The sequence below is a fragment of the Bombina bombina genome, chromosome 8 (genome assembly GCF_027579735.1).
Source record: "Bombina bombina isolate aBomBom1 chromosome 8, aBomBom1.pri, whole genome shotgun sequence".
In the NCBI taxonomy this organism is placed as follows: domain Eukaryota; kingdom Metazoa; phylum Chordata; class Amphibia; order Anura; family Bombinatoridae; genus Bombina; species Bombina bombina.
Genome location: NC_069506.1, coordinates 221,077,905 through 221,105,799, shown reverse-complemented (window position 1 = coordinate 221,105,799; position 27,895 = coordinate 221,077,905). Strand labels below are relative to the sequence as shown.

At 41.6% G+C, this 27,895-nt stretch overlaps 1 protein-coding gene across 1 annotated transcript in view; it reads right to left on the bottom strand.

The window, feature by feature from the left end:
- GRIK5 (glutamate ionotropic receptor kainate type subunit 5) overlaps positions 1–27,895 on the bottom strand; it is a 387,182-nt gene that overhangs the window by 19,320 nt on the left and 339,967 nt on the right. Inside the window, exon 17 of the mRNA XM_053691035.1 lies at positions 4,569–4,697. Coding sequence (XP_053547010.1) covers positions 4,569–4,697 — 129 coding nt within the window. The remainder of the gene's footprint in view (positions 1–4,568; positions 4,698–27,895) is intronic.

Sequence of the window (27,895 nt, the reverse complement as noted above, 5' to 3'; positions counted from 1 at the left end):
GCGTGCAATATGGTGGCATTAAGCTCCTGCGACACCTGCGATTGCGGAATGAAAAATCTCCATAACGCAACCCCAATGATGTCTATGGGGGATAAAAATTTACGTTTAAACATAACATCCTAACATAAACCCCAAGTCTAAACACCCCTAATCCACCGCCCCCGACATCGCCAACACTATAATAAAGTTATTAACCCCTATTCCGCCGCTCCCCGACTTCGCCGACACTATAATACAGTTATTAACCCCTATTCCGCCGCTTCCTGACATCGCCAACCCTATAAAAAAGTTATTAACCCCTAAAGCTCCGGCCTCCCACATCGCCGCCACTAAATGAACCTATTAACCCCTAAACCTACGGCAGCCATTTTACTCACCTCTCTTGCTGACTATGGTGCATTGTGGGGGATGCTGCTCATTTCATGCACTTCCTTTTATGGCCAGACTGGTGTGCATCATCCGTGTGAGACAGAATGCAGTCTCAGAATTGTGATGTCATCACTTATTATTTAAAGGGCCTCTGTTCAGTATGCTTTGCCTTTGCGTTGTCTCAGACCTGTTTGTGAGAGTTCTTGTGTATTACCTGGCTAACTGACGTCCTTCCTGGTTCCTGATCCCTGGCTTGTTCCTGACTCTGCTGTTCTCCTTGTTACTGATTCCGGCTCGTCTGACTACTCGCTTTGGCTCCTGACTCGGCTCGTCTGACTACCAGCTCTGGTTTTGACTCCTGACTTGTTATTTGACTTGTGGACTTTTCATTATTTTTTGCACTTCTCGTCTCAGTCTGATTCCTGGCACCCTGACACCCACATCGCCGCCACTAAATAAACCTATTAACCCCTAAACATAACTATTATAATAAAATAAAAATAAAAACTACCAATTAAAAAATCTAAATTACATATTTAAAAAACCTAACACTACGAAAAAAATAAAAAAAATCTAAAATTACAAAAAATAATAAACACTAAATTACGAAAAATAAAAAACAAAATTATCAAAAATAAAAACAATTACACCTAATCTATTAGCCCTATAAAAATAAAAAGCCACCCCCAAAATAAAAACACCCACTAGCCTACAATAAACTACCAATAGACCTTTAAAGGGCCTTTTGTAGGGCATTGCCCTAAGTTAGACAGCTCTTTTACCTGTATAAAAAATACAAAGTCCCCCCAACAGTAAAACCCACCACCCAACCAACCCCCCAAAATAAAAAAAACCTCACTCTAAAAAAAAAAACCTAAGCTACCCATGTTTTGTATGGGCATTGCCCTTAAAAGGGCATTCAACTCTTTTTCACTGCCCTTAAAAGGACATTCAGCTCTTTTACAAAAGCCCAAAGCCCTAATCTAAAAAAAAAAAAACACCCAAAAAAACCTAACACTAATCCCAGAATATCTACTTACAGTTCCTGAAGTCCGGACATCCATCTTCATCAAGGCGGCGACACCTTCATCCATCTCGGGGACGTCTTCTATCTTCATCCCGGCGGCGCAGAGCTATCCTGGAAGCCATCCTGCGCGGAGCTTCCTCTTAATACGGTCACTGCCGTACACTGAAGTTGAATTCAAGGTAGCCGTTTCAAAATGGCGTACCTTGCATTCCTATTGGTTTATTTCTTCTTCAAATTTAAATCATCCAATAGAGTGAGAGCTACTGAAATCCTATTGGCTGTTTATTATAATAGTTATGTTAGGAAAATGTATAGCTTTAGGCGGTTTAGGGGTTTATAGGTTTATTTAGTGGTGGCGATGAGGGAGGCCGGAGGTTTAGGGGTTAATAGGTTTATTTAGTGGCGGCGATGTGGAAGGCTGGAGATTTAGGGGTTAATAAGTTTATTTAGTTGCTGCGATGTGGGAGGCCAGAGGTTTAGGGGTTAATAGGTTTATTTAGTGAAAGCGATGTGGGAGGCCAGAGGTTTAGGGGTTAATAGGTTTATTTAGTGGTGGCGATGTGGGAGGCTGGAGATTTAGGGGTTAATAGGTTTATTTAGTGGTAGCGATGTGGGAGGCCGGAGGTTTAGGGGTTAATAGGTTTATTTAGTGGCGGCGATGTGGGAGGCTGGAGATTTAGGGGTTAATAGGGTTATTAGTGGCGGCGATGTCGGGGAGTGGCGGTTAAGGGTTAATATATTTAAATAGTGTTGGCGATTTTTGACATTTTAGTTATGAGTTTTGTGAAACATTTTTGTTTCGCAAAATCCATTTCTACGGCTCTTACAGGCCCATTTATCAAGCTCCGTATGGAGCTTGAAGGGCCGTGTTTCTGGCGAGTCTTCAGACTCGCCAGAAACACAACTTATGAAGCAGCGGTCAAAAGACCGCTGCTCCATAACCCTGTCCGCCTGCTCTGAACAGGCGGACAGGAATCGCCAGACATCAACCCGATCGAATACGATCGGGTTGATTGACAGCTCCCTGCTGGCGGCCGCGAGTCAGCAGGGGGCGGCGTTGCACCAGCAGCTCTTGTGAGCTGCTGGTGCAATGTTAAATGCGGAGAGCGTATTGCTCTCCGCATTTAGCGAGGTCTTGCGGACCTGATCCGCAGTGTCGGATCAGGTCCGCAAGACCTTTGATAAATGGGCCTGTTAGTGTTATGTGGCCCCACGAAATGTAACGGTTGTCTAGGGTCTACATAGAGTGATCAGACCTAAGGTTTATGTAATTAACCATTTATGTATTTGCTAAATTATTTCACTAATCAGAAACCTAGGGGAGCTATGTACAAAGTACACAAGAGGTTCTGTGTGTGTAGCGCTCGGTTCACTCCCAATGTAATTGCTGCAGGGGGTGGAGAAACAAATCCTCCTGTCGGCTCAATGGAGAGTGGGTGCAAATATGGAAAGTCCTGTTATGCGGCCCCAAATTAAGTCTGCCAACTTAAAAGTAAATACAAATTGATCCAGTAGAGAGGCGCACCACAAAGACAATCACTCCAGAGTAAAAGTAACTGTTAGTTTATTTCGGCACATCGTTAAAAGCATATAACAGGGCACACAGGCCCAAAAAGGCTCACAGGTAAAAACACAGCACAGGTGTGTCAGATAGTTACACAGACATGTTTCGTGAGCATGCTCACTTGTGCAGTGAACAAGTGAGCATGCTCACGAAACATGTCTGCGTAACTATCTGACACACCTGTGCTGTGTTTTTACCTGTGAGCCTTTTTGGGCCTGTGTGCCCTGTTATATGCTTTTATATGCTTTTAACGATGTGCCGAAATAAACTAACAGTTACTTTTACTCTGGAGTGATTGTCTCTGTGGTGCGCCTCTCTACTGGATCAAAGAGCTATGTACAAAGATTGAGAATATCTATATATTAAATGGGAGTGTTAAAATTGGTAGGAGAAAAACTGTGTTCTTCCAAAAAATAATTTTGTAAATACATAAATTTATTTTAATCTGTAAATGGTTAATTCCATAAACCTTAAGTCTGATCACTCTATGTAGACCCTAGACAACCGTTACATTTCGTGGGGCCACATGACACTGTACATTATTTTTTTTAATGGAATATGCCCTATACTTTAACTGTTGACATTTGGGCTTCACATATTTTTTTATATTTTTTTTAAATTTGTTTTATTTTTTTCATTGCACGTCAGCCCGCATGCACACTGAAGGCAACCTGCCTGTAGAAATCCTGGACCCTCTGATGAAGCGTATTCAGTTGATCGTGAGAAGTCGGGCCGCGTGCGCATGCACGGTGAGTTTCAGGAGCGCATGCACAATGACGGCTAATGCCCATATAAATCCTCGACCCTTTGCTTCCACTGAAACAGCTGATTTTGCAAGTTTGGGTCGCTTGCGCATGTGCAGTGAGTGCCACACGCCTCCAACAGCTGATGCCACGTCACTGGAAGTGACGCGAGTCCTGCATTCTTATGCGTCAAGAAAAATTTTAGAACACCGGCTCCTATGCTTACATTCCTGCTTTTTCAAATAAAAATAGCAAGAGAATGAAGAAAAATTGATAATAGGAATAAATTAGAAAGTTGCTTAAATATGCATGATCTATCTGAATCATGAAAGAAAAAATTGGGTTTTGTGTCTCATTAAATATACAGAGGATGTAACAAAATAAATTTGGTGAGGTAGACAGAGGAACTAGAAATTGTTACTGGATTGTTGTGGCATATGGGCAAAAAAAAAAAATCTTGTTTCTCATTTAATGTGTTTCTAATTTGTGTATACAGTCTGGGAGCCTGACATTCAAAACCTCGCCGGCACGGAGAGAAATCCCACTAAATCTTTGAGATTTTTTTAGACCTTTTATTGTAATGTAGGAGTCTCTGTTTCACATAAAGAACACTAGATAGCAACATAAACATTTCTCAAGTTAAAAATTAGCGTTTCTAAATAAATTTATGGGCCTCGCCATACCTACGAGACTTCTTAGAATATCTCACCTGAGTGGCGAGGTTTTTAATATCAGGCCTTGGAGAGAAGATGAGAAAAAAACATATAAATGAGAGACATACGTGTCAATCAACGGGAATACGTTGAAATGGCAAAGTTCATGATGATGCAGAGATTTATAGAACATGATTAGAAAAAAAGCTGACCTTTGGCGCGATGATCTTCCTCTCTGGGACACTTGCCTCCTTCCCACCACTTCCGCTTCAGTATTTCCAGGTGGTTGTTTTCTTGAAGCTGAAGAATTGCAAGGGTTATCTCATCTCGGTACGGAGACCCTAAATTAAAAAAATATATGAATTTACTAAAAGACAATTTGCAGTGAAAATGATCAAATCCGTGTAGTATAATTTATTCTGTATGATTAATTTCTGATTAACTCAAGGGGACAAATGGGAAAATGTAGCAAAACAATATTTGCAGAAAACCTTTTTCAATGTGTTCTTATCTGTAATGATTTCATTTTCCCATAGCAGTATTCAGCAGATGAACTAATTCCTTAAGACGTAAACTCTCCCATACCCCCTTGTACTGTATAAAAATGATCATCTGGTCTAGTGCTCATATCTTAAAAAACCCTGTTATTATTAATAGAAAACTGTCAAGGGAATGAGTCATGAAAATAAAATTACTCCAGATAAAAAAGTGTTTCCCTGTTTCTTCGCTAACCATGGTATCCAGTAATAATGCTAGACATCTAAAGGCAGTGATAAGCAAATACGTGGAAAACAATAAAAAACAAAATAATTTTCAGTATTTCATTTATTTTCAATTTTACACCTATAAATGTCATAACTTTCATAGCACAGCTTTAACCCCTTGAGTGTTAACAACGGCTCTGAGCCGTCGCAAAGTTTCCCTCTCAGGTGCTAACGACGGCTCAGAGCCGTCACTAGCACTCCCCCACCTTCGTGGAGTTCTGGGGACCTCCATCTACTTCCACCCGGCGTAGATGGCAATGACGTCACTGTGCAACTTTATTTAAAATTGACAACTGTCAGTTATAGGGAGAGGGGGGCATGCTGCTTAGCTGCAGCTACAGACCCCCAAGTCCCACCATTGGAAAAGTAATCGTTTACCCTTTCCAATGGTTTAGTCTTGGGGGTGTTCAGTAAAAAATAAAAAAAGTTTAAAAAAAAATATAAAATAAAAATAAAAAAAAGGATTATATATAATATATATTTTGAATCTGCCTGCTGGAAAAAAACAATATATAGTTTGTATAGTTTATTTGCACAAACTTTACTTCTAAAAGGGTTTAAATGTGAACTGCAACAAAAAACCCAAAACCAGCTTAGCACACAGGTGTTAAGGGGAAAAAAAATCTATTGCAGAAGTGTTATATTATGATACTATGAAAACAGTGGTGGACGGTTTTAGAACTTAATATTCTGGGGGGGGGGGGGGATTTGAAAGACACAACACACATTATATATGGATCACGTCACTACTCAACATGGGTGCTACACGTGCACACCATAAAACCACCATCGTATGTAAATAAAGAATGTGCTCGTAGAAATAGCATTAAAGGAATAGTCTAGTCAAAATTAACTTTCATGATTCAGATAGAGCAGGGAATTTTAATCAACTTTTTAATTTACTCCTATTATCAATTTTTTTTCCCATTCTTTTGGAATCTTTATTTGAAAAAGCAGGAATGTAAGCATAGGAGCTGGCCCATTTTTGGTTCAGAACCTGGGTAGCACTTTCTGATTGGTGTCTAAATGTAACCATTAATCAGCAAGCGCTACCCAGGTATTGAACCAAAAATGGTCCGGTTCCTAAGCTTACATTGAAATAAACATACCAATAGAACGAAGAAAAATTGATAATAGGAGTAAATTAGAAAGTTGCTTAAAATTGCCTGCTCTATCTGAATCATGAAAGTTTAATTTTGACTAGACTGTCCCTTTAAGATCATAAGTGATGGTTCTAGCTAATAACATTTACAGGTGCAATAACTTGACCTCTAAGCTAAGTATCAGGGGTGCAGGGGGCTTCATCCTTCAATATCTATTCCTAACTTTATTATTGTTATCATTTTATTTAATTGTTTTAATTATCATTCTCCCTCTGTTACCACTCCCCTTGCTCTTTATAAAGTACTGGACACCTTTTAAATACTTTGCATTTTGCAACTTCAAGTGTTGTAGTGCAACAGAAATGAATGTGAGTGCTTTAAAACATCCATAAACTGCCACTGCTGCAGATGACTTTAGATCAGCAGAAAAAGAAGTCACAGCTATTGTGCTATCAGAACTTTTTGATTACATTTGAACGGAAACCAAATATCAGTCTCATTACTGATTTATCCTGATGGAGAACAAAATAAAAGTTGCTTAAATACTAGCCAATCACAACAGATGGAGGAAACTACAGATAAATCCCACAGGAGAACATAAGGCTTACTTTCTGTATGTAGTCTTGCCATTGCTCGGAAGTTCTGAATAATTAATAGCATCCCTAGCCATTTTATTCCATTTGCAGCAGATAGGCTGAAATCTGCATCATTAAGACTCACATATTGATATCTGTCCTATAAACCTTAATGTTGGATCTGTAGACTGTGATGTGTGCCAAATGTTTTAAGCCATCTTGCTTTATGTTTGATTCAAGAAGAAAAGCAGAGATATCTTTATATGCTGAATAAGATTGTTTTTATTGTTTGGTCACCATATTGCCCTGCTGTCATGGGCCACAATACCAGTATAGCAATATCATGAGAACAGCAGCAATATCGCCTTGTGTTGCAGTTTAGGGTTAAGTTTGGGTTCTACTGTTACAATGACACAGATACCAGGCATTTTCCCCACTAACAATCTTATGGTCCCAACACCATGAAAAAGAATGTCAGAAACCTGTTTTTTTCAACCAGCACCACTCAACCATAGGCCTTAAAAGCCATAAGTATTTTTTGCAGATTCCTTGGAAGGATAAATATCACTTATACTTAATTTCCTCTTATCTGTGAATATTCCAACAAGTGGATAAATATATAAGCTAGCCAAATCCAACGTGTTCCTTATTTTCTGCTCTTTCCCTTGTTAATTAACTGACCTTTCAGATTTTTTATTATACTGTAATTTGTCAAACCTCTCTGGACCTTGGCATTTTCCATATACAGGTTCATTATCTTGACTTTTGAGTGAGAAAACTAGTTGATGTGTTTTGCTACTAGAGAAGTGACGTGTTGAAATACTTAGCAAAATTAGTTCTGCACAAACATAAGTGCCATAGATTAGAAACCGTAAAACACTAATGGCTAGATTATGAGTTGTGCGTTAGGGGTAAAAAGCAGCATTGAGAGGTCCCAACGCTGCTTTTTAATGCCGCTGGTATTACGAGTCTTGAAATGACAGGCTCACCGCTCACTTTTTTGGCCAGACTCGGAAATACTGCAAATCCACTTACGTCAATTGCGTATCCTATATTTTCAATGGGACTTGCATAGCGCCGGTATTACGAGTCTAACCAAAAGTGAGCGGTAGACCCTCTCCTGTCAAGACTGGTACCGCATTTAAAAGTCAGTAGTTAAGAGTTTTACACTACAACGCCGTAGCATAAAACTCTTAACTAAAGTGCTTAAAAGTACACTAACACCCATAAACTACCTATTAACCCCTAAACCGAGGCCCCCCCACATTGCAAACACTAAAAAAAATGTTTTAACCCCTAATCTGCCTAACCGGACATCGCCACCACTATAATAAATATATTAACCCCTAAACCGCCGCACTCCGACATCGCCAAAAACTCGAGTTAAATATTATTAACCCCTAATCTGCCTGCCCTAACATCGCCGTCACCTACCTAAATTTATTAACCCCTAATCTGCTGCCCCCAACGTCGCCGCCACTATAATAAAGTTATTAACCCCTAAACCTAAGTCTAACCCTAAACCTAACACCCCCTAACTTAAATATAATTTTAATAAATCTAAATAAAATTACTATCATTAACTAAATTATTCCTATTTAAAACTAAATACTTACCTGTAAAATAAACCCTAAGATAGCTACAATATAACTAATAATTACATTGTATCTAGTTTAGGGTTTATTTTTATTTTACAGGCAACTTTGTATTTATTTTAACTAGGTACAATAGTTATTAAATAGTTAATAACTATTTAATAACTACCTAGCTAAAATAAAGACAAATTTACCTGTAAAATAAAACCTAACCTATGTTACAATTACACCTAACATTACACTATAATTAAATTAATTACCTAAACTAAATACAATTAATTACAATTTAAAAAAATTATCTTAAGTACGAAGAAAAACAAACACTAAATTACAGAAAATAATAAAATAATTACAAGAATTTTAAACTAATTACATCTACTCTAATCCCACTAACAAAATAAAAAAGCCCCCCAAAATAAAAAAGCCCTACCCTACACTAAATTACAAATAGCCTTTAAAAGGGCCTTTTGCGGGGCATTGCCCCAAAGTAATCAGCTCATTTACCTGTAAAAAAAAGTACAATACCCCCCAACATTAAAACTCACCACCCACACACCCAACCCTACTCTAAAACCCACCCAATACCCCCTTAATAAAACCTAACACTAACCCCTTGAAGATCACCCTACCTTGAGAAGTCTTCACCCAACTGGGCCGAACTCCTCAACGAAGCAGGGCGAAGTGGTCCTCCAGACGGGCAGAAGTCTTCATCCAAGCCGGGAAGAAAAGGTCCTCCAGACGGGTAGAAGTCTTCATCCAGGCGGCCTCTTCTATCTTCATCCATCCGGCACGGAGCAGCTCCATCTTCAAGACATCTGATGCAGAGCATCCTCTTCAAACGACGTCCAACTGAAGAATGAAGGTTCCTTTAAATGATGTCATCCAAGAATTCTATCAGCCAATCGGAATTAAGGTAGAAAAAATCCTATTGGCTGATGCAATCATCCAATAGGATTGAAGTTCAATCCTATTGGCTGATCCAATCAGCCAATAGGATTGAGCTCACATTCTATTGGCTGATTGGATCAGCCAATAGAATGCAAGCTCAATTCTATTGGCTGATTACATCAGCCAATAGGAATTTTTTTACCTTAATTCCAATTGGCCGATAGAATTCTATCAGCCAATCGGTATTGAAGGGACACCATCTTGGATGACGTAATTTAAAGGAACCTTCATTCTTCAGTTGGACGTCTTTTGAAGAGGATGCTCCGCGTCGGATGTCTTGAAGATGGAGCCGCTCCGCGCCGGATGGATGAAGATAGAAGATGCCACCTGGATGAAGACTTCTGCCCGTCTGAAGGACCTCTTCTTCCCGGCTTGGATGAAGACTTCTGCCCGTCTGGAGGACCACTTCGCCCGGCTTCGTTGATGACTTCGGCCCGGTTGAGTAAAGACTTCTCAAGGTAGGGTGATCTTCAAGGGGTTATTGTTAGGTTTTATTAACCCCTTAATGACCGAGGACGTGCAGGGCACGTCCTCAAAAAAAAGGCAGTTAATGCCTGAGGACGTACCCTGCACGTCCTCGGTGTGGAAAGCAGCTGGAAGCGATCCTGCTCGCTTCCAGCTGCTTTCCGGTTATTGCAGTGATGCCTCGATATGGAGGCATCCTGCAATAACGCTAGATGGCCATCCGATGCAGAGAGAGCCACTCTGTGGCCCTCTCTGCACCGGACATCGATGGCCGGTATCGTTGGTGGGTGGGAGCCGACTTGGGAGGCGGGTGGGCGGCCATCGATGGGCCGGGTAATGTAGAGGGGGGCGGGATCGGGGGCAGAGCCGATGGGGGCGCGCACGGGCGCGCGCGCGCGTGCACGGGGGCGGCGGGCGGGGCGCGGGCACGGGGCGGGAGCGGGTGGGAACGCTACACTACAGAAAATATAACTGTTTAAAAGTTTGAGAAAGGGGTATATTTATGGCAAAAAATATATAAATCGATGGTATCTAGGAGGGGGTGGGGGGTTGGTTTTTGGTGGGGCAGGGTGCTACACTACAGAAAAGGGGAAAAATTTAAAAATCACCAATTTTATTCTAAACTGGGTACTGGCAGACAGCTGCCAGTACCCAAGATGGCGGCCATTAAGACAGGGGGAGAGTTAGAGAGCTGTTTGGTGGGGGATCAGTCAGTTTGGGGGCTAAAGGGGGGTCCTACAGAGCAGCATATGTAAATATGCCTTTTCTTTTTTAAAAAAAAAAGCCCAAATATAGCTTTTATTTTAGTACTGGCAGTTTCTGCCAGTACTTAAGATGGCGGGGACAATTGTGGGGTGGGGGAGGGAAGAGAGCTGTTTGGGAGGGATCAGGGGGTCTGATGTTTCAGGTGGGAGGCTAAGCTCTACACTAAAGCTAAAATTAACCCTGCAAGCTCCCTACAAGCTACCTAATTAACCCCTTCACTGCTAGCCATAATACGTGTGATGCGCATTTAGCGGCCTAAGTACCAAAAAGCAACGCCAAAGCCATATGTGTCTGCTATTTCTGAACAAAGGGGATCACAGAGAAAAATTTACAACCATTTATGTCATAATTGCACAAGCTGTTTGTAAATAATTTCAGTGAGAAACAAAAAGTTTGTGAAAAAGGGAACTTTTTTTTTTATTTGATCGCATTTGGCGGTGAAATGGTGGCATGAAATATACCAAAATGGGCCTAGATCAATACTTTGGGTTGTCTGCTACACTAGAATAAAGCTAAAATTAACCCTACAAGCTCCCTACAAGCTCCCTAATTAACCCCTGCACTGCTGGGCATAATACACGTGTGGTGCGCAGCGGCATTTAGCGGCCTTCTAATTACCAAAAAGCAATGCCAAAGCCATATATGTCTGCTATTTCTGAACAAAGGGGATCCCAGAGAAAAATTTACAACCATTTATGCCATAATTGCACAAGCTGTTTGTAAATAATTTCAGTGAGAAACCGAAAGTTTGTGAAAAAGTGAACGATTTTTTGTATTTGATCGCATTTGGCGGTGAAATGGTGGCATGAAATATACCAAAATTGGCCTAGATCAATACTTTGGGATGTCTTCTAAAAAAAAATATATACATGTCAATGGATATTCAGGTATTCCTGAAAGATATCAGTGTCCCAATGTAACTAGCGCTAATCTTGAATAAAATGGTTTGGAAATAGCAAAGTGCTACTTGTATTTATGGCCCTATAGCTTGCAAAAAAAGCAAAGAACATGTAAACATTGGTTATTTCTAAACTCAGGACAAAATTTAGAAAATATTTAGCATGGGTGTTTTTTGGTGGTTGTAGATGTGTAACAGATTTTGGGGGTCAAAGTTAGAAAAAGTGTGTTTTTTCCATTTTTTTCTCATATTTTATAATTTTTTTTACAATAAATTATAAGATATGATGAAAATAATGGTATCTTTGGAAAGTCCATTTAATGGCGAGAAAAACGGTATATAATATGTGTGGGTACAGTAAATGAGCAAGAGGAAAATTACAGCTAAACACAAACACCGCAAAAATGTAAAAATAGCCTTGGTCCCAAACGGACAGAAAATGGAAAAGTGCTGTGGTCATTAAGGGGTTAAGAGGGTATTGGGTGGGTTTTAGAGTAGGGTTGAGTGTGTGGGTGGTGGGTTTTAATGTTGGGGGGTATTGTACTTTTTTTTACAGGTAAAAGAGCTGATTACTTTGAGGCAATGCCCCGCAAAAGGCCCTTTTAAGGGCTATTTGTAATTCAGTATAGGGTAGGGCTTTTTATTATTTTGGGGGGCTTTTTTTATTTATTAGGGGGATTAGATTAGTTGTAATTAGTTTAAAAAACTTGTGATTATTTTATTATTTTCTGTAATTTAGTGGTTTTTTTTTCATACTTTAGATAATTGTATTTAATTGTATTTAATTGTATTTAGTTTAGGAAATTAATTTAACCCCTTAATGACCACAATGTACCCTGTATGTCACTGGTCGTTAAGGGTTTTTTCAGGACATAATAGCACAAGTCTAGCAAGAACACGCTTTTAATGCACTCCCTCCAGCAGGCTTTGTGCAATAGAGCAGGCTCAACGCTGGTGGCAAGACCGCACTATAAAACAATCAAGTCCCAAAAAAAGGCCAGCGACATACAGGGTACGTCGCTGGTCCTTAAGGGGTTAATTATAGTGTAGTGTTAGGTGTAATTGTAACTTAGGTTAGGTTTTATTTTACAGGTAAATGTATCTTTATTTTAACTAGGTAGCTATTAAATCGTTAATAACTATTTAATAACTATTTAATAACTATTCTACCTAGTTAAAATAAATACAAAGTTGCCTGTAAAATAAAAATAAATCCTAAGCTAGCTACAATGTAATTATTAGTTATATTGTAGCTATCTTAGGGTTTATTTTATAGGTAAGTATTTAGTTAAATAGGAATAATTTAGTTAATTGTAGTTTTATTTATATTTATTTAAATTATATTTAACCCCTTAATGACCGGACCGTTTTTCAATTTTCTTACCCTTAATGACAATGGCTATTTTTACATTTCTGCAGTGTTTGTGTTTAGCTGTAATTTTCCTCTTACTCATTTACTGTACCCATACATATTATATACCGTTTTTCTCGCCATTAAATGGACTTTCTAAGGATACCATTATTTTCATCATATCTTATAATTTCCTATAAAAAAAATATAAAATATGAGGAAAAAATTGAAAAAAACACACTTTTTCTAACTTTGACCCCCAAAATCTGTTACACATCTACAATCACCAAAAAACACCTATGCTAAATAGTTTCTAAATTTTGTCCTGAGTTTAGAAATACCCAATGTTTACATGTTCTTTACTTTTTTTGCAAGTTATAGGGCCATAAATACAAGTAGCACTTTGCTATTTCCAAACAACTTTTTTTCAAAATTAGCGCTAGTTACATTGGAACCCTGATATCTGTCAGGAATACCTGAATATCCCTTGACATGTATATATTTTTTTTTAGAAGACAACCCAAAGTATTGATCTAGGCCCATTTTGGTATATTTCATGCCACCATTTCACCGCCAAATGTCATCAAATAAAAAAAAAAGTTCACTTTTTCACAAATTTTGTCACAAACTTTAGGTTTCCCACTGAAATTATTTACAAACAGCTTCTGCAATTAAGGCACAAATGGTTGTAAATGCTTCTTTGAGATCCCCTTTGTTCAGAAATAGCAGACTTATATGGCTTTGGGGTTGCTTTTTGGTAAGTAGAAGGCCGCTAAATGCTGCTGCGCACCACACGTAAATTATGCCCAGCAGTTAAGGGGTTAAATTAGGTAGCTTGTAGGGAGCTTGCAGGGTTAATTTTAGCTTTAGGGTAGAGATCAGCCTCCCACCTGACACATCCCACCCCCTGATCCCTCCCAAACAGTTCTCTTCCCTCCCCCACCCCACAATTGTCCCCGCCATCTTAAGTACTGGCAGAAAGTCTGCCAGTACTAAATAAAAGGAGTTTTTATTTTTTTTAATAAAAAAAAATAAAATGTTTTAGCTGTGATGGACTCCTGCCTTAGCCCCAACCTCCATGATCCCCCCCCCAGCAATCTAAAGCTCTCCCCTACCTAATTGCCGCCATCTTGGGTACTGGCAGCTGTCTGCCAGTACCCAATTTGCCCCCCAAAAAAGTGTTTTTATTATTATTTTTTATTACCAATTTATTTTTTTCTGTAGTGTAGCAGCCCCCCACAATACCCCAACCCCCTCCCCCTCCCAGATCCTCATATATATATATTTTCCCCCCTCTTCCCACTCATTGGTGTCAGTGTGGGTAGGTAATCGCGCGCGTGCGCGCGCACCCGCGCGCGCACGCGCACGCGCATGCGCGCCCCCGCACGCTCCCGGCACCCGGCGTGCACATTGCACTTACAGGAGCCGGATGCCGGGTAGCGATGGGCCGCCCACCCGCCTCCCAGTTGCGCTCCCACCCACCAACGAACCGGCCGCATCGCTACCGGTGCAGAGAGGGCCACAGAGTGGCTCTCTCTGCATCGGATGCTTTCTAAGGGTATTGCAGGATGCCTCAATATCGAGGCATCACTGCAATACCCTGAGAGCTGCTGGAAGCGATTGCGATCGCTTCCAGCACTCTCTTAGACAAGTGACGTACCAGGTACGTCCATTGTCACTAACTGCAAGTTTTTGCAGGACGTACCTGGTACGTCACTTGTCATTAAGGGGTTAAAGGGACACTGAACCCAAATTTTTTCTTTTGTAATTCAGAAAGAGCATGCAATTTTAAGCAACTTTCTAATTTACTCCTATTATCAATTTTTCTTCGTTCTCTTGCTATCATTATTTGAAAAAGAAGGCATCTAAGCTTTTTTTGGTTTCAGTACTCTGGACAGCACTTTTTTATTGGTGGATGAATTTATCCACCAATCAGCAAGGACAACCCAGGTTGTTCACCAAAAATGGGCCGGCATCTAAACTTACATTCTTGCATTTCAAATAAAGATACCAAGAGAATGAAGAAAATTTGATAATAGGAGTAAATTAGAAATTTGCTTAAAATTTCATGCTCAATCTGAATCACAAAATAAATTTTTTGGGTACAGTGTCCCTTTAAGTTAGGGGGTTAGGGTTAGACTTAGGTTTAGGGCTTAAGAACTTTAATATAGTGGCGGCAACGTTGTGGGCGGCAGATTAGGGATTAATAAGTGTAGGTAGGTGGCAGCAACATTATATATATCGGCGATGTTGGGGGCAGCAGATTAGGGGTTAATAAATATAATGTAGGTGGCGGCGGTGTCCGGAGCGGCAGATTAGAGGTTAATAATATAATGTAGGTATCGGCAATGTTGGGGACGGCAGATTAGGGGTTAATAAGTGTAAGATTAGGGGTGTTTAGACTCGGGGTTCATGTTAGGGTGTTTGGTGTAGACATAAAATGTATTTCCCCATAGGAATCAATGGGGCTGCGTTAAGAGCTGAACGCTGCTTTTTTGCAGGGGTTTTTTCAGCCGGCTCTCCCCCATTGATTACTATGGGGAAATCGTGCACAAGCACGTTCAGCCAGCTCACTGCTAACGTAAGCAGCGCTGGTATTGAGGTGAGATGTGGAGCAAAATTTTCCGCGGCTAACGCCGGGTTTCTAAAAACCTGTAATACCAGCGTTGTCTGCAAGTTAGCGGTGAGGGAAAACTGTTCGTTAGCACCGCACCGCTGTTACCGCAAAACTTGTAATCTAGGTGTAAGGGTTTCACAAAAAAAAAGTTCACCCTGTCAGACAAGATGGAAACAAAAAGTAGGAATCAAAAAGGAAGTGAGCTTTTTATAGCTTATGATGTGTACTGAAGCTTTTTCCTTTCTACTGCAAATAAAAAGCTCACTTGTTTTGTGAATAGATATTGTGTTTAGCAGAGAAAACTGGGATGTGCGATTTGCAGAAAGCAATATAATTGTAGAACGGGATGTATAAAGTGCTGCACTTATGTAAGGGAAATAGCTTGGAAAGCTCTTCAGCTGTATAATGCTATTTCTAAAGAACCCTTGTAGCTATGTAAAAGGAGATAGCCCACCGTAATGCATGAATGCAGAGCAACAGAACAAAATGAAACATACTGTGCTAAACTCTGTCTTATGGCTTGTGACATTCAAACCCAAAATGCAGCTACTTCAACCTGATAGTGTTACATTATCCTGCTCCCTTCTCAGTGGTGGTGTTAGGTAGTTAGCAACTATGGAAGAGCAGCGTTCCTGGCAGCGTCTGCGGGCCTGGCGAGGTAACCGGAAGTGATGCCGGTTTCAGTGTAGTCTTTCCATGGTGAACCAACGGAGTGCCGTAGCAGTGGCGAAACCCAGCCACTATTAAGATACAGAACAAGAAAAAAGTGCAGGCACTGCTGGAGGTTCCTTAAAACAATGATGCTTTATTTGAACAAAGTTTAAAAAGTAAACAGCTATTCATACATGTCTATGAATAAGAGTCCTGAGAGGACTCGAAACTAGTCAGACATTTTTCGTGTCTAAATACCCCAGCCTTGTACCTTACCTTTTTGTACCTTTTTTATATTAGTACTCTTCACAGCGGATGTAGCTGTTTACTTTTTAAACTTTGTTCAAATAAAGCATCATTGTTTTAAGGAACCTCCAGCAGTGCCTGTACTTTTTTCTTGTTCTGTATCTGAAAGGGAAAGAGTGACTAAAATCCATCAGTTGTAATGAAGATAACTTACTTTTTATTGTAAATATGAAATTGAAATACCCCCAAACTTCAAAAGTCAATTTATCGGTGAGCTAAAGGTTTGAATTTTGTCCAATCAGCGTTCTAGCTACAACAAAAGTGCCTTAAAAGGACAGTCTAGTCCAAAATAAACTTTCAAGATTCAGATAGAGAAAGTAATTTAAACAATTTTCCAATTTACTTTTATCACCAATTTTGATTTGTTTTCTTGGTATTCTTAGTTGAAAGCTAAACCTTGGAGGCTCATATGCTAATTTTTAAGACCTTGAAGGCCGCCTCTCCACGTGGAGTTCAGGTGAGCCAGCTCTGATTGGCTAAAAATGGATGTCTGTCAAAAGAACTGAAATAAGGGGGCAGATTGCAGAGGCTTAGATACAAGGTAATCACAGAGGTAAAAAGTGTAATTATATAACTGTGTTGGTTGTGCAAAACTAGGGAATGGGTAATAATGGGATTATCTATCTTTTTAAACAATACAAATTCTGGTGTAGACTGTCCCTTAAAGGGACATTAACCATTTTCAGATGGTAATATAAAATGATAAATTATATATATATAAATAAAGGTTTGAATTATACTTCCATTATTTATTATGTTCGCTTTTCCTGTAATTCCATTCTGAAATTGTGAGCTTTTTAGTTCCTGTGAGAAATTGAGGTGTAGAACACTGTTATATTCCACACAGCCATTGGCTGCACACTCTAGTTACCTATATTTATTATTTAACTGTCCCTAAGTGGTCACAGAAGAGAAGGTAACCTAAGTTACAACATGGCAGCTCCCATTATTTTAGACACTAAAACTTTACACTTATTTTGTCACTATTTAAACAACAAATGAAACTTTAAAAAATACATCTATGTTATTCTCAGACTAATCTTTTCTTTGAATGCATCATTCTATCTAGCATTTATTTATGTCCCTTTAAGAGGAGAGCACTGATTGGAGAACAGTTCAAACCTTTAACTCACAGATAAAAAGACTTTTGAAGTGGGCGGCTGGAATGCGGGGTATTAGAATTTAATATCTACATTACAAAGTAAGTTATAGCGCATCTTCATTGCAACTGATGAATTAAACTCCATCTAAAATACTGCTAACATTCTGGATCTGTCATTATAAAGAGGAGAGTTTACCATCACTTTAATAATTCAGATCAGAGCATGCAATTCTAATTATTATTTTTTTTCATAATCTTAATAAGTTGTTTTCAATTCAAAGCAGATCTATATTCAGTCATTTATGTCCTTTTGTTTTAGATTTTATCTAATTGACATCATATTAAATATCCTTTTTATGATATTTAATAGGGATGTGCACAGGAAACATTTTTGAAGCATTCAAAATTTTCGTTTCATTAAAAAAAAAAAAAACTCTTTTTGCTTCATTTTCATCACTGGTCCTTTTCATTTCAAATGAATTTTGTCCGATATTTTTGTTTTAACTAAAATTTTTGTTTTACTCTATATTGCACATTTTGAAGCTGTAAATCAGATGAAACCTAGAGGGAAAAAAGAGGCGCCAACATCGAGTAGTAGGATCTAGACAGGTAGGCAAAATCCAAGAATAACGGACCCTACAGGGTGGCAACTCACCAGATCCGGCGACACAACCGGAGTGCCGTTCTAGGCAACACAGGACTTAAAACAGTCACCCGTAAGACTGGGGGAGGCATCAGATCACGTCCAGCGTGGGCTGGAATCAAGTGGACCAATCAGCAGGGCCCCTCGGAAACCACAACAAGCGTAGAAAACGTAATCTCAAATGGTGAATAAATACAAGTCCAGGAGCGAGATTGTGGTTAAAAGTGTAAATTCCTTTAATACACAATAAAAACAATGCAACGCGTTTCTCAGCAATATTACTGCTGTTTCATCAGGCTGTGGCACTGAAGGCGTGGGTTGGGCGAGTGGAGGGGGCTATGGACACTTCCGGTGATTTAGTCACAGTAGCAATGTTGGTGGTACTTACACTGGTACTTATTTTTAAGTGGGTCAGACTTAGTAATAAATAATTTACATGTAACAATGGCCACAGGTCATGACCCTAACATTCCAAACACTTTGTCAGTTGTTACACTACTAGTTTTTGTCTGAGCTGGTAGCTGTGGCTGAGATTCAAGAAAGGAAGAACTAGAACACTTTCTGAGAGGTGGGGCGCCACCGCCAACACTGCTGGTCCCAGCCACTGGAACAACACACCAACCACATCTGTTTCTAGCACTACTGCTGTAGGTGGAAGTGGGTCGCACCATTATTGCTGTTGCAGTGTCTGTAGTGGGGGCTGCCACTGATGGTGTTGTGGCTCCTGTAGTAGCTGGGGAATTAATCGGTCTTCTGTAGCTGCGATTGGAGGGAGCAGGGCCCTTCTTTTAGGGTTATTTTAATGTATTTTAATTTTGTATTGAAATAAAAAGTATTGTTTGCTGCCAGGAGATTATATGTCACAGTCCCGGTTTAGTGAAATGTGCTGCTTGTGTTTTTTTTTCTTATTAACTTACAGCTAGATTAAGAGTTTTGCGTTTTGGTTTTAACGCTGAACAAATGGCCATTTCAGTGTAAAAACCGTAATGCAGCCATTACAAGTCTTGTCGGTATAGCTATACCGCAAACATTTTAGCCTGTAACTTGGGGTTTATGTTAGTGTGTTAGGTTTAAACTTAACATTTTCCCCCCAAAGACATCAATGGCGTTGCGTTACAACGATCGCCATTCCGCGCTTCAGGTGTTAGTTTTTTTCCAATCCGCTCTCCCCGTTGATGTCTATAGAAAAAGCGTGCACAAGCACGTCAAAACAGCGCTTGTATTTTGTGCTGTATGGATCTCAACGCAACCATATCGCATGCACAAGGCGGCTGTTTCAAAACTTGTAATGGCAGCGCTATGGAGGGTGAAATAATGCAACTTTTTTGTTGCGTTCGTTAAATATCCTTTAACGTGCATAACTCGTAATTTACCTGTTAGTAATTTTTCATTCATAATTAATTAACGTATATACAGTATCTCACAAAAGTGAGTACAAACCTCACATTTTTGTAAATATTTTAGTATATCTTTTCGTGTGACAACACTGAAGAAATGACACTTTGCTACAATGTAAAGTAGTGCGTGTACAGTCTGTATAACAGTGTAAATTTGCTGTTCCCTCAAAATAACTCAACACACAGCCATTAATGTCTAAACCGTTGGCAACAAAAGTGAGTACACCCCTAAGTGGAAATGTCCAAATTGGGCCCAATTAGTAATTTTCCCTCCCCAGTGTCATGTGGCTCGTTAGTGTTACAAGGTCTCAGGTGGGAATGAGGAGTAGGTGTGTTAAATTTGGTGTTATCGCTCTCACACTCTCTCATACTGGTCACTGGAAGTTCAACATGGCACCTCATGGTAGAGAACTCTGAGGATCTGTAAAAAAGAAATGTTGCTCTACATAAATATGGCTTAGGCTATAAGAACATTTCCAAGACCCTGAAACTGAGCTGCAGCACAGTGGGCAAGACCATACAGCGGTTTCACAGGATAGGTTCCACTCAGAACAGGCCTCGCCATGGTTGACCAAAAAAGTTGAGTGCACATGCTCAGCGTCATATCCAGAGGTTGTCTTAGGGATATAGACGTATGAGTGCTGCCAGCATTGCTGCAGAGGTTGAAGGGGTGGGGGGTCAGCCTGTCAGTGCTCAGACCATACGCCGCACACTGCATCAAATTGGTCTGCATGGCTGTTGTCCTAAAAGGAAGCCTCTTCTAAAGATGATGCACAAGAAAGACAAAGGACGACTGCATGGCTGTTGTCCTAGAAGGAAGCCTCTTCTAAAGATGATGCCGGCATTAGGGAGCTACAGTTCATTGAGGGAACCATGAATGCCAACATGTACTGTGATATACTGAAGCAGAGCCCCTACCTTTGGAGACTGGGCCACAGGGCAGTATTCCAACAGGATAATGACCCTAAACACACCTCCAAGTGGGGTAAAGGTGATGGGCTGGCCAAGCATGTCTCCAGACCTAAACCCTATTGAGTCTCTGTGGGGCATCCTCAAATTGAAGGTGGGGAATAGCAAGGTCTCTAACATCCTCCAGCTCTGCGATGTCGTCATGGAGGAGTGGAAGAGGACTCTAGTGGCAACTTGTGAAGCTCTGGTGAATTCCATGCCCAAAAGAGTTAAGGCAGTGCTGGAAAATATTTGTGGCCACACAAAATATTGACACTTTGGGCCCAATTTGGACATTTCCACTTAGGGGTGTACTCACTTTTGTTGCCAATGGTTTAGACATTAATGGCTGTTTGTTTAGTTATTGGAGGGGACAGCAACTTTACACGGGTATACAGGCTGTACACTTACTACGTTGCATTGTAGCAAAGTGTAATTTCTTCAGTGTTGTCACATGAAAAGATATAATAAAATATTTACAAAAATGTGAGGGGTGTACTTTTGGGAGATACTGTATATTATATTCTTCTAATCTCTGTTTAAAGCAGTGGCACAAGCTTTAGTATATTATATAATAGCAAATATCTCTGAGTGAGGGGGCACAGCTGGCACAGGTACTGCTAGCTCACTGATACACACTGGTACACACAGGTACTGCTAGCTCACTGATACACACTGGTACACACAGGTACTGCTAGCTCACTGATACACACTGGTACACACAGGTACTGCAAGCTCACTGATACACACTGGTACACACAGGTACTGCTAGCTCCCTAATACACAATGGTACACACAGGTACTGCTAGCTCAATGATACACAGTGATACACACAGGTACTGCTAGTTTATTGATACACGATGGTACACACAGGTACTGCTAGCTTACTGATACACAGTGGTACACACAGCTACTGCTAGCTCCCTAATACACAATGGTACACACAGGTACTGCTAGCACAATGATACACACTGGTACACACAGGTACTGCTAGCACAATGATACACAGTGATACACACAGGTACACACAGGTACTGCTAGCTTACTGATACACGATGGTACACACAGGTACTGCTAGCTCACTGATACACACTGGTACACACAGGTACTGCTAGCTCACTATTACACAGTGGTACACACAGGTACTGCTAGCTCACTAATACACAGTGGTACACACAGGTACACACAGGAACTGCTAGCTTACTGATACACAGTGGTACACACAGGTACTGCTAGCTCACTGATACGCACTAGTACACACAGGTACTGCAAGCTCACTGATACACACTGGTACACACAGACACATAGCTACTGCTAGATCACTGATACACAGTGGTACACACAGGTACTGCTAGCTCACTAATACACAGTGGTACACACAGGTACACACAGGAACTGCTAGCTTACTGATACACAGTGGTACACACAGGTACTGCTAGCTCACTGATACGCACTAGTACACACAGGTACTGCAAGCTCACTGATACACACTGGTACACACAGACACATAGCTACTGCTAGATCACTGATACACACTGGTACACACAGAAACACAGGTACTGTTAGTTCACTGACACACACTGGTACACACAGACACACAGGTACTGCTAGCTCACTGATACACCCTGGTACACACAGACATACAGGTACTGCTAACTCACTGATACACACTGGTAAACACAGACACACAGGTACTGCTAGCTCACTGATACACACTGGTACACACAAACAGGTACTGCTAGCTCACTGATACACACAGACACACAGGCACTGCTAGCTCACTGATACACACTGGTACACATGTACTGCTAGCTCAATGATACACACTAATACACACAGACACACAGGTACTGCTAGCTCACTGATACACGCTGATACACAAAGGTACTAATAGCTCACTGATACACACAGACACACAGGTACTGCTAGCTCACTGATACACACTTGTACACACAGACACACAGGTACTGCTAGCTCACTGATACACAATGATACAGACAGGTACTGCTAGCTCACTGATACACACTGGTACACACAGGTACTGCTAGCTCACCGATACACACTGGTACACACAGACACACAGGTACTGCTAGCTCACTGATACACACTGGTACACACAGACACACAGGTACTGCTAGCTCACTAATACACACAGACACACAGGTACTGCTAGCTCACTGATACACACTGGTACACACAGACACACAGGTACTGCTAGCTCACTGATACACATTGGTACACACAGACACACAGGTACTGCTAGCTCACTAATACACACAGACACACAGGTACTGCTATTTCACTGATACACACAGGTACTGCTAGCTCACTGATACTGGTACACACAGACGCACAAGTACTAATAGCTCACTGATACACACTGGTACACACAGACACACAGGTACTGCTAGCTCACTGATGCACACAGGTACTGCTAGCTCCCTGATACACACTGGTACACACAGACACACAGGTACTGCTAGCTCACTGATACACACAGGTACTGCTAGCTCCCTGATACACACAGACACACAGGTACTGCTAGCTCACTGATACACACTGGTACACACAGACGCACATGTACTGCTAGCTCACTGATACACAATGATAAAGACAGGTACTGCTAGCTCACTGATACACACTGGTACACACAGGTACTGCTAGCTCACTGATACACACTGGTACACACAGACACACAGGTACTGCTAGCTCACTAATACACACAGACACACAGGTACTGCTAGCTCACTGATTCACACTAATACACACTGGTACACACAGACACACAGGTACTGTAGCTCACTGATACACACTGGTACACACAGACACACAGGTACTGCTAGCTCACTAATACACACAGACACACAGGTATTGCTAGCTCACTGATACACACCGGTAAACACAGACACACAGTTACTGCTAGCTCACTGATACACACAGGTACTGCTAGCTCACTGATACACACTGGTACACACAGACACACAAGTACTAATAGCTCACTGATACACACTGGTACACACAGACACACAGGTACTGCTAGCACACTGATACACACTGTGACACACAGGTACTGCTAGCTCCCTGATACACACTGGTACACACAGGTACTGCTAGCTCACTAATACACACAGACACACAGGTACTGCTAGCTCACTGATACACACTGGTACACACAGACACACAGTTACTGCTAGCTCACTGATACACACAGGTACTGCTAGCTCACTGATACACACTGGTACACACAGACACACAAGTACTGCTAGCTCGCTGATACACACTGTTACACACAGGTACTGCTAGCTCCCTGATACACACTGGTACACATAGGTACTGCTAGCTCACTAATACACACAGACACACAGGTACTGCTAGCTCACTGATACACACAGACACACAAGTACTAATAGCTCACTGATACACACAGACACACAGGTACTGCTAGCTCACTGATACACACAGGTACTGCTAGCTCCCTGATACACACTGGTACACACAGGTACTGCTAGCTCACTGATACACACTGGTACACACAGGTACTGCTAGCTCCCTGATACACACTGGTACACACAGGTACTGCTAGCTCACTGATACACACTGGTACACACAGTTACTGCTAGCTCACTGATACACACAGGTACTGCTAGCTCACTGATACACACTGGTACACACAGGTACTGCTAGCTCACTGATACACACTGGTACACACAGGTACTGCTAGCTCACTGATACACACTGGTACACACAGGTACTGCTAGCTCACTGATACACACTGGTACACACAGGTACTGCTAGCTCACTGATACACACTGGTACACACAGACACACAGGTACTGCTAGCTCACTGGTACACACAGGTACTGCTAGCTCACTGATACACACAGGTACTGCTAGCTCACTGATACACACTGGTACACACAGGTACTGCTAGCTCACTGATACACACTGGTACACACAGACACACAGGTACTGCTAGCTCACTGGTACACACAGGTACTGCTAGCTCACTGATACACACAGGTACTGCTAGCTCACTGATACACACTGGTACACACAGACACACAGGTACTGCTAGCTCACTAATACACACTGGTACATACAGGTACTGCTAGTTCACTGATACACATTGGTACACACAGACAGACAGGTACTGCTAGCTCACTGATACACAGTGGTACACACAGGTACTGCTAGCTCACTGATACACACTGGTACAAACAGACAGACAGATAGTGCTAGCTCACTGATACACAGTGGTACACACAAGTACTGCTAGCTTACTAATACACACTGGTACACACAGGTACTGCTAGCTCACTGATACACACTGGTACACACAAACACACAGGTACTGCTAGGTTACTGGTACACACAGGTACTGCTAGCTCACTGATACACACTGGTACACACAGGTACTGCTAGCTCACTGATACACACAGGTACACGCAGACAGACAGGTACTGCTAGTTCACTGATACACACCGGTACACACAAACACACAGATATTGCTAGCTCACTGATACACACTGGTACACACAGACCCACAGGTACTGCTAGCTCATTGATACACACTGGTACACACAGGTACTGCTAGCTCACTGATACACAGTGGTACACACATGTACTGCTAGCTCACTGATACACACAGGTACTGCTAGCTCACTAATACACACTGGTACACACAGGTACTGCTAGCTCATTGATACACACAGGTACACACAGATCCACAGGTACTGCTAGCTCATTGATACACACTGGTACACACAGGTACTGCTAGCTCACTGGTACACACAGACACACAGGTACTGCTAGCTCACTGATACACACAGACACACAGGTACTGCTAGCTCACTGATACACACTGGTACACACAGACACACAGGTACTGCTAGCTCACTATTACACAGTGGTACACACAGGTACTGCTAGCTCACTAATACACAGTGGTACACACAGGTACTGCTAGCTCACTGATACGCACTAGTACACACAGGTACTGCAAGCTCACTGATACACACTGGTACACACAGACACATAGGTACTGCTAGATCACTGATACACAGTGGTACACACAGGTACTGCTAGCTCACTAATACACAGTGGTACACACAGGTACACACAGGAACTGCTAGCTTACTGATACACAGTGGTACACACAGGTACTGCTAGCTCACTGATACGCACTAGTACACACAGGTACTGCAAGCTCACTGATACACACTGGTACACACAGACACATAGCTACTGCTAGATCACTGATACACACTGGTACACACAGAAACACAGGTACTGTTAGTTCACTGACACACACTGGTACACAGGTACTGCTAACTCACTGATACACACTGGTACACACAAACAGGTACTGGTAGCTCACTGATACACACTGGTACACACAGACACACAGGTACTGTTAGCTCACTGATACACACAGACATACAGGTACTGCTAGCTCACTGATACACACTGGTACACACAGACACACAGGCACTGCTAGCTCACTGATACACACTGGTACACTGGTACTGCTAGCTCAATGATACACACTAATACACACAGACACACAGGTACTGCTAGCTCACTGATACACACAGACACACAGGTACTGCTAGCTCACTGATACACGCTGATACACACAGGTACTAATAGCTCACTGATACACACTGGTACACACAGACACACAGGTACTGGTAGCTCACTGATACACACTTGTACACACAGGTACTGCTAGCTCACTGATACACGCTGATACACACAGGTACTAATAGCTCACTGATACACACTGGTACACACAGACACACAGGTACTGCTAGCTCACTGATACACAATGATACAGACAGGTACTGCTAGCTCACTGATACACACTGGTACACACAGGTACTGCTAGCTCACCGATACACACTGGTACACACAGACACACAGGTACTGCTAGCTCACTGATACACACTGGTACACACAGACACACAGGTACTGCTAGCTCACTAATACACACAGACACACAGGTACTGCTAGCTCACTGATACACACTGGTACACACAGACACACAGGTACTGCTAGCTCACTGATACACACTGGTACACACAGACACACAGGTACTGCTAGCTCACTAATACACACAGACACACAGGTACTGCTATTTCACTGATACACACTGATACACACTGGTACACACAGACACACAGTTACTGCTAGCTCACTGATACACACTGGTACACACAGACACACAAGTACTAATAGCTCACTGATACACACAGACACACAGGTACTGCTAGCTCACTGATACACACTGTTACACACAGGTACTGCTTGCTCCCTGATACACACAGGTACTGCTAGCTCACTAATACACACAGACACACAGGTACTGCTAGCTCACTGATACACACTGGTACACACAGACGCACATGTACTGCTAGCTCACTGATACACAATGATAAAGACAGGTACTGCTAGCTCACTGATACACACTGGTACACACAGGTACTGCTAGCTCACTGATACACACTGGTACACACAGACACACAGGTACTGCTAGCTCACTAATACACACAGACACACAGGTACTGCTAGCTCACTGATTCACACTAATACACACTGGTACACACAGACACACAGGTACTGCTAGCTCACTGATACACACTGGTACACACAGACACACAGGTACTGCTAGCTCACTAATACACACAGACACACAGGTATTGCTAGCTCACTGATACACACAGGTACTGCTAGCTCACTGATACACACTGGTACACACAGACACACAAGTACCAATAGCTCACTGATACACACTGGTACACACAGACACACAGGTACTGCTAGCTCACTAATACACACAGACACACAGTTACTGCTAGCTCACTGATACACACAGGTACTGCTAGCTCACTGATACACACTGGTACACACAGACACACAAGTACCAATAGCTCACTGATACACACTGGTACACACAGACACACAAGTACTAATAGCTCACTGATACACACTGGTACACACAGGTACTGCTAGCTCCCTGATGCACACTGGTACACACAGGTACTGCTAGCTCACTAATACACACAGACACACAGGTACTGCTAGCTCACTGATACACACTGATGCACACTGGTACACACAGACACACAGTTACTGCTAGCTCACTGATACACACAGGTACTGCTAGCTCACTGATACACACTGGTACACACAGACACACAGGTACTGCTAGCTCGCTGATACACACTGTTACACACAGGTACTGCTAGCTCCCTGATACACACTGGTACACATAGGTACTGCTAGCTCACTAATACACACAGACACACAGGTACTGCTAGCTCACTGATACACACAGACACACAAGTACTAATAGCTCACTGATACACACAGACACACAGGTACTGCTAGCTCACTGATACACACTGTTACA